General features: G+C 34.3%; 1 protein-coding gene across 1 annotated transcript; it reads left to right on the top strand.

Moving 5' to 3' along the window:
- Positions 1 to 6,988: 6,988 nt before the first annotated feature.
- LOC147511204 (uncharacterized) lies at positions 6,989 to 8,239 on the top strand. The gene is made up of 2 exons (XM_086599374.1): positions 6,989 to 7,939; positions 8,055 to 8,239. The coding sequence occupies exon 1, from the start codon at positions 7,059 to 7,061 to the stop codon at positions 7,929 to 7,931; it is 873 nt and encodes a 290-aa protein (XP_086455500.1). The 5' UTR covers positions 6,989 to 7,058; the 3' UTR covers positions 7,932 to 7,939; positions 8,055 to 8,239.
- Positions 8,240 to 8,576: the final 337 nt, after the last annotated feature.

Genomic DNA, 8,576 nt, shown 5'->3' with positions numbered 1-8,576 from the left:
TACTTGCTTCGGATGTATAGTAGTTAGTTTGTTGTCTTGGTGTCCCGCTTTTGCTTTTTATTGGTTTCTATCTGTTTGTTTATGAACTAATGTTTATGGTCTTCGTTCATATTCTTCTTGAATACCTTATGAGCCACCCCACCTTCTTTTCTTGAGGCAATAGCTATACATTCACTCTGAAGATTCGGCCCCGCGACGCTTTTGCTTAATGATCATTTTGGTTGCGGTAGTTTTCTTTTCTTTTGTGCATATCAATTATTTTATAAGATTCTTTGAAGATTCGTATCCGTGTCCAATACGGACACACCTACCCGATGTCAATGTAACCAAGAATTTCAGGTATTAACACCATCATTTTCATAATTGCATAGCAACTATTATTTAACATACTTCAAGTTGTGCAAGCCACATTTATGTTTTCTGAATTTTTTCCCCTCTGCTAGATTTCATATATGAACAAGTTATGCCAGCCATTTCAGTTGAGATCACGAAAGTGTTGTTTTCCCAATATTCTTAATCTTTGGTAGTGTTATCCAGAATTGAGTATGACGCAAATGTCATTGGATTGATGCTTGCTAGAAAGGGTGGGAAACTAAATTGGATGGGTTACTAAACAGATGAGCGATGTCAGTTGGTAACGTGAATATATTGATGGTTGAAAAAGTTGATGACGATTAGCCTGCAATATCTTGCTCTCTTGATGAGGCTACGCAAGTATTTGCTTTCAACGAAAGGTGTTACTTGGTAAATTTGATTCGGAAAGAAACTCTCCAACTCAAATTTTTTCAACAAGTTCATTTGCTTTCTTGCACCCCATCAATTAAACATACCAGTTGGAATGCATGATTCTCTCCAAGATAATGACGTTATTGTGAATATGGGCCCCAGCTAGGTGAAATAGATCTCTTTGGATTGGTCTGTTTTATTGAAGTCATTGACAAGTAATACTTAGTGAAGCAACAAAAATCTGCATTATGCATCGAAGCAAAGATTCTGTTGCTACACTTTAAATTTTATTCAAGATATGTCCTTTTCTTATTTATTAATTTACTCATTATTTGGTGTTTCTAGGTGTATGATTCTTGCATTGTCATCTAGAAGTGGACACATCATGGGAACTAAGTGCACCATTCGGTGGAAGAAAATGGCAAGAGAGGGACCTAATTAGTCGCTCTTATATATAGCTCCAAGCAAAGTTCAAATGATTCAAAATTTCTAGGCAAATTGACTTGGTGACCTTTGCCTCCTACGATGACTCCCACAAGAACCTCACACATGTCCATCACAGCAATACAACCAAGAAACGTGGTCGATCACAAAGAAAAACAACTAAGTAAATGATATTCTAGAAAGTCATTACCATGGCCTTGATGGGAATTAGATTATGTAAAGGCTGTCGTGACATTTTTTTTTAATGGAAACTTGTTCAAAAGTTTGAGTTTAGCCTAATTGTCGGGATATATACTTATATTTCTCTGTTACAAGGATGTTATCGCTATTTTTGTTTCGCTAAATAAACTTAGTATGACGCGACCTTTTCAAATTTCAAGTTAACTTTCTATGTTATCACAAAATTGTGAATTGTTAGTACACAATTGGAAGTTGGAAGTATAATATAATCGTTAATCAGGTTGACACCAAAGATTTAGCCCTGTTCTTATGCTTTCCGTAAGATTGCATTACACTTTGTCCCGATTTGGTAATCGTTTGGTAGACTGTGTGTTGTAACTTCAGTTGGATGTTTCATGTTAGAGTATGTGTCAAACGAGAAATAAAGTTCCCATCATTCTCGCTCTGTTCGACCGTTCTCTTAATAATTGCCCGGCACTTCCAAAATATAACACAAACAACACCTACAATTGCGAACATAAATTTCTAAAACATTGGTCTATTTTTCCTAACGTGTTCATTTGTCAATAGGGGGATAATGCTTCTTTGTGCTTTAATGATTATAACTCGTGTCTTTCAATGCTCAAATGTTCTCCAAATATTTAAAATTTTGTTTCGCAGGCGCAATGCGCGTGCCATTTTGCTAGTACAAAGAAAATGTTTAGAACTGGAAGTAAGGTAGCTTAATGCATCATAGATAAGTTAAGTTTCCAAAGAGATTTGGTAACTAGTGTGGTTCTAAGCTAGACAATGGAAATGAAGCTACCTACTTTAAATTTAATTGATGCAAAAAACGTAAGCCACACTTTAATTTACATTCTAAACAAACATTTAGTCAAACAACTGAGCATCAAAGTTCAAAGTTTCATTAACTAATAGATTCACACCCAAAACTATGACTCTAGCAAGAACCCGTAAAAAAAACACAATATTTATATTTACATATATATTGAAAACTAAAACAAACCCCAACCATGTTTAGCAACCGACATGCATGCATCGCAGTAAACACAAAGATATTAACAAAAACAAGAACACCGCAAAAGAGGAAGAAAAATTACCACGGGAAATACACCAAAGCACTGCAAAGAAAAGAAGGAAAGTCGCAACTTTGGAGAAGAAAGATGTCTACTTTTGAGCTTGAGAAGTTTCTATTTTGATGTTTGAAGTATTGTGGGCTCGAAGAAGAAAGATGTCTTCAATTTCCGTTTTAAGCGGGAGACTCAAAACTTTCGGCGCTTGTATCCCTACCTATGATTTTAAGTGATATAACATATTTGAGAGAGGGCTTTAATTTTTAACGAAGTATATATATTAAGTTATGGCTTTAAGTTATTATCATAGCACATGAGTCGGCCCGATATTAAATATAACAAACTAATTGTATCGGTTTCAATTTTGTGATAAGAAATTGCAAAATTAATATATCGGTTACAGTCTGGCCGATATTTGAAATTAGAAACCGATATTACAAAACTGGAACCGATATAAGATATTTTGGAGGGGATTATTATATCGGTTTTACTTACAACCGATATTAAGAGATTTTATAACCGATATAAAATCACTGTTTTTTAGTAGTGATTTAATTTGTTTCATTGGTTTAGTTGTTGTTTTTAATAGATTTCAGTTGCATGAATTGGTCTGCTTATAGTATAATCTTGTTATGGTTGTTTGAATTAGAATTGGGTGAATAAGATATTTCATGAATTGCAAAACCATTTCTACCTCTCCCATGGGTAGGATCTTTTTGTGCAAGTGTATTGAAACCATGTTTTCTTTAAGGAGTAATATGTAAGGTTTCATGTTTTCTTCAGTCGTTCAATGTCGAAGGGAGTGCGAAAGATAGATTCTTTTTTTAAACCAAAAGAAACGGCTGACACATCCAATGTTGCTAGTACTATTGAAAAGGATGATCAAGATCATTCAAAGTTCCAAAGAATTGAACCCATTGAACAAGTTCGTCCCAACTCTCAAGGGATTGAACCTATTGAACAAGTTTGTCCCAACTCTCATGGAATTGAATCTAGTCAAACTGGTGTTACTAGTTCTTTGGTACATGACCTGGGGTTACGCCGTCAAATAAGTGAATATCTTATTAATCAGCGTGACGAGATCCGACGAGCTTATGTCACATTGGGGCCACTTCATTCTAGACTCGACGAATATCCGCCCACCATTGATGGAAAACAAAACTGGTATTTTAATATTCATTGGTTTGACAATTTTCCTTGGCTATAATATTCTGAAGAAAAAGATGGTATTTTCTGTTTTCCTTGCTTTGTCTTTAGTTCTAGACGTTCTAATTTTGTTGTTAATGGATTTCGAAGTTGGAGGAGAGTTCATTATGGAGTTAAATGTGCATTTTTGCAACATGTTGGAGACCCTTATTCCGCTCATATGTCTGTTGTACCTGCTTGTGAGGATCTAGTGAATTCATCTCGGCACATTGGTAATCTTTTAAATGCTCAATACAAACAGGAGGTAGTGAAGAATATGTTTATGTTGAAAACTATTTTACGGACTCTCCTATGGCTTGTATTACAAGGTTGTGCACTTAGAGGACATGATGAATGAATCAAGTCAAGTAATTGTGGAAACTTTATTGAATTTATTGAGTTGTTAGCTGAATTGGATCCTGATATTGATCATGTTTTAGATAATGTTTCCGAAAAAGCCACATATACTTATCCGAATATTCAAAAAGAGCTTTTGAATATTATTAGCGATCATGTGAGGGGTAAGATTCGCAAGGAAGTTAGAGATGCTAAGTTTTGTATTTTTATTGATGAATCACAAGATGTTTCAAATAAAGAACAAATGGCTCTTGTATTAAGATTTGTCGACTATGATGGTTTTGTACGTGAACGGTTTTTAGATGTTGTCTGCGTTGATGACACTTGTTCACAAACCCTCAAAAATGAAATATGTGATATTTTTGTTTAGAACAATCTCTTTGTTGATGATATGAGGGGTCAAAGGTATGATGGTGCTAGCAACATGCGGGGTGCTTGGAATGGATTGCAAGCTTTATTTATTAGGGAGTGCTCTAGTGCGTATTACGTGTATTGTTTCGCTCATCGTTTACAATTAGCATTGGTTGCACCTGCTAAAGATATATTAGATATTTGGTTGTTTTTTTTCGAAGTTGGGCACAATTGTCAATTATTTTAAGGCTTCTCCTAAGCGCCAAGCTGAGTTACTAGTTGTTCAAATCAAAGAAATTCAAAAATTGATTGATTGTGACTGGAGACAGGAAGGGGGAGAATCAAAATACGACATTGCAGAGAGCTGGGTTTACTCGTTGGAGCTCCTATTTTCGATCTGTAAAGAGTTTGATAGTTTCATTTAGTGCACTTTCTCGTGTTCTTGAGAACAACACAAAAAACGGACCAACTAATTCTAATCGGGGGGAAGCTAAGGGTGCTCTTATTGTACTTAGATCGTTTGAGTTTGTATTCATGTTACATTTGCTACGTAAGACTATGGGAATCACTGACATACTTTGCAAAGCTCTGCAATATCAATCTCAAGACGACATTATTAACGCTATACATCTAGACATCTAGTTACCACCACAAAAGTACTCCTTCAAAACCTGAGAGACGATGGTTGGAGCACTTTTTTTGTGTGAAGTTGACTTGTTTTGCAAGAAGAATAACATTGATATGCCTGATATGAATGCACGTTATACGATGGGCACGAGTCGTTCTTGTCAACAACATGATTGCATAACGTTTGAGCATTGGTATCGCGTTGATATATATAATAGTGCCATAGATTTTCAAATAATGGAGTTGAAAAGTAGATTCATTGAGGAAACAATAGAGCTTTTTACTCTTAATTAGCTTTGCTTTGACCCCTAAAGATGCTTTCAAATCATTTAAGATTGATGATATTTGCAGTCTTCCTGAGAGATTTTACTTTCGAGATTTTAGTGATCAAGAGTTACTTATATTGAGAACTCAGCTGCAGCATTATGAGATTGATGTTTGTCGTAATTCAGTTTTCCATAATATGTCAACGATGTCTGAGCTGTGTAGAAGATTAGTTGAAACTGGAAAGTCGAAGTCCTACCACTTGATTGATAGATTGGTTCGTCTTGTACTTACTCTTCCCATATCTACATCAACTACAGAAAGGGCGTTCTCAACCATGAAACTTATCAAAACACAACTTCAAAACAAGATGGATGATGAGTTTCTTGCATATTCAATGGTCATCTACATTGAAAGAGATTTTGCTAATGATATTGATATGGATTTGGTAATAGATGATTTTGTCGCCCGCAAGACTCGTAAAATACCGTTTAAGTAGTTTTACTTTTAAAATAGATTTGTAGTCGAACTTGATTAGATATTTTGATGAATTAGTATACATATTTGGCTATGCGAATTATGGTGTTTCAGTTGTTTATTTGGAATGTGTATATTATTATTATTATTTTTTAAGACTGGTTATCGTTGTTTAGCCCAGAGAGAATTGAAATACTGGGTCCGCCCTAAACGTAAGCGTGCGAGTTTAGGGATGTAATTGTTTCTAAAAAAAAGGATGTAATTGGAATTAATAACTAACTATTTTTTTTTTCATTGCGTAAATTATTTTTTTTTGCATGCGTAAATTATGTAAATTATATCCGATAGAGTGGTTAGTCAATCGTGCATGGTTGTTCGAAAAAAAAAATTAGTGGTGGATTTCGAAGTGCCCCGGCCTCCACCACCTAGAAATGCTGTTAGAGTCTTCGAAGAATAGTAAAATCTTCGCTAAACATTCTTGCGCCCAACAAGTAAATAATAAGAATAGACAATCTCCATTGTCGGTTAAGAACATACAATCTTGATTTCATTATCGATCCACATTTGAATTTGAGTCAGATTGGTTTAGCTTACTTTCATTTTAGAAAAGGTATCCAATTCAATTCTAATATCTAGTATGGCTGATTATATGATTAAATCTGATTATCTATAATCTAAGTATATATGATAGATAATAATAACTCCTATAAACACTTGTAATGTGGAAGATAACATCAATGGACTACCATAATTTGAATACATAGACATTAACAAGTTGATCGTTTTGATGAAATATATCATTTTTCACGTCTTCTACTTTATTAAATCAGAAAATTTCAGGCTTTAATAATTTTTAGCAAAACTGTTATAATATAATCAGTTTCAAAAGACTAATAATCATGCTTACAAAATTAGCAAGAATTCTGTTTAATTTTGAAATTTGAATTTCAAGAATAAGTTACTTAAATTCTTGGTCCCCTCAATCTCAATCTAATTACACAATCAGAGTAAAGCATATTTACTTTGATAACCAAACAAAGGAAAAACAGTACCAAATTCTTCCTACTTTTTGACATTCACTTCGCTAGTTCACTTATGATTCGCCAGTATTATTAAAAGTTTAAAGCCACATAAACTCAACCAATTGCCAAACAAATACCTTTTAAAATCACTGAAAACAGACAAAACAAAAATATGAGAAAAAATAGAATACCTTATAATAGCTTTCCATTAAAAGGTCCTATATCCAGACATACAGAATGAGACAAACACAATACGCTTTTAAAAAATTCCCAGTAAAAAAATTAGAAAATTTCACATTCTGTTTTTTGTATTTATATCTCAAGCACCCACCACTTCTACCTCTGTTATCCAATGGAGTCTATGTTCAAAATGCGAATCTCACGCATGTTTCGCTCCTCATTTGGTTCGTGTCGGACCCGAAACGTTTCGGATGTTATCGGCCAACCAGTTTTCATAGCTGAAAACCATGAAGATACAGATTTTATTGAACCATTGTCTCCAAAAGTAAATATTTTTCCATCTATTTGCAAACCCAAATTGTTTGAACACATTGTAATGCAAGAAAATGAGTGTGGGTCTGTTACAAAAGATGTGTTTCGGAGGAAAAAAGTATCGGATAGTGGTGTATATTTCATTCCGGGTGAAAAAGAAGGAAGAACATGCCCACCTGCATCACCCACTTCGCCTTTGAATACACTTTTCAAGCTTCATGAGAAGGAAATGAAGGAAAGAAAAGTAAAAGCAAAGAAAGCACATCAGAAAAGCAAGAAGAAGAAGAGAGAAAGGTGTAGGTTGAGTTCTTCTGAAGAAGAAAGTAACAACAATGGTTGGTTTAGTAGTGAGAATGAAACAGAGAAGTTTTTCTCTTCAAAAAGCTTCTCTTCTAATTCTTCCGAGTCTCGTTGGCGAAGAAACAAGAGAAGTACTGAAAGAAGAAGAAGAGCTAAGAATAAGAGAAATTCTGAAATGGGGGTTTGTCCATTTGTTACGAAAGGTAGTGATAAGGTTGAAGCAGAAAGTGTTGCAGTAGTGAAGCGTTCAAGTGATCCTTATAGTGATTTCAGAACTTCAATGGTGGAAATGATTGTAGAGAAGCAAATCTTTTCAACAAAAGGACTTGAGAAACTGTTACAATGTTTTCTGTCTTTAAACTCACCTCATCATCATAGAATCATTGTTGAAGTTTTCACAGAAATTTGGGAAGCTTTGTTCTCTCTAACATGAATTAGAAGGTGCTGTAATATTAGTTTAGCTTATTAGTGTTCTTGTTTATGTTTTTCAGTGTAGAAACATTTTGTTTTTAAAGTTAAGTTACTTATTGGAGTTTCTTCTTCTTCTTATTTTTAGCTTGATTTGTGTTTGATGGCCTTTCTACTTTGAGACTTGTTGATAGAAAGAAGAACAAGTAGTATCATAGTGCAGTTCTGCATTGAGATTCTATTGCAGGTTTGTAAGAGATGGATGATAAAAGAGAGACAAAAGTTGTTGGACAGTTTTCTTTTTCTTTTGAGAAAACGGAAAAGTTTGAGAAAAAGTTGATTCATCATAAAAATTGAAGAACAAAAGTTTTATCTGTGTTTTTTTTTCTGGTTGGACTCTAATTTTATAGTGATGTTCTCCTAATTGTACCTCAATGATTAAAGTTTAGATCCTGTCTTCCTGGTTGCTGAGTGACAACTGTGACGAGTTAGTTTACTAGCCCATTTAGCTCCCTGATTCGCATCTCTATTACAATCTCTGGGATTAGCCCTCCACCTCGTTGGCTGTATGACAATGTATAACTATTGGTCAAAGTTTAAGTATTAATGAAACTTTCCTATCGAAAAAAAAAAAGTTTACTAGCCAATTTCAATTTTTGGCAGCGCGTAT

The sequence above is a fragment of the Coptis chinensis genome, chromosome 3 (assembly GCF_015680905.1).
Source record: "Coptis chinensis isolate HL-2020 chromosome 3, ASM1568090v1, whole genome shotgun sequence".
NCBI lineage: Eukaryota > Viridiplantae > Streptophyta > Magnoliopsida > Ranunculales > Ranunculaceae > Coptis > Coptis chinensis.
This window is presented reverse-complemented; position numbering and strand designations above follow the sequence as displayed.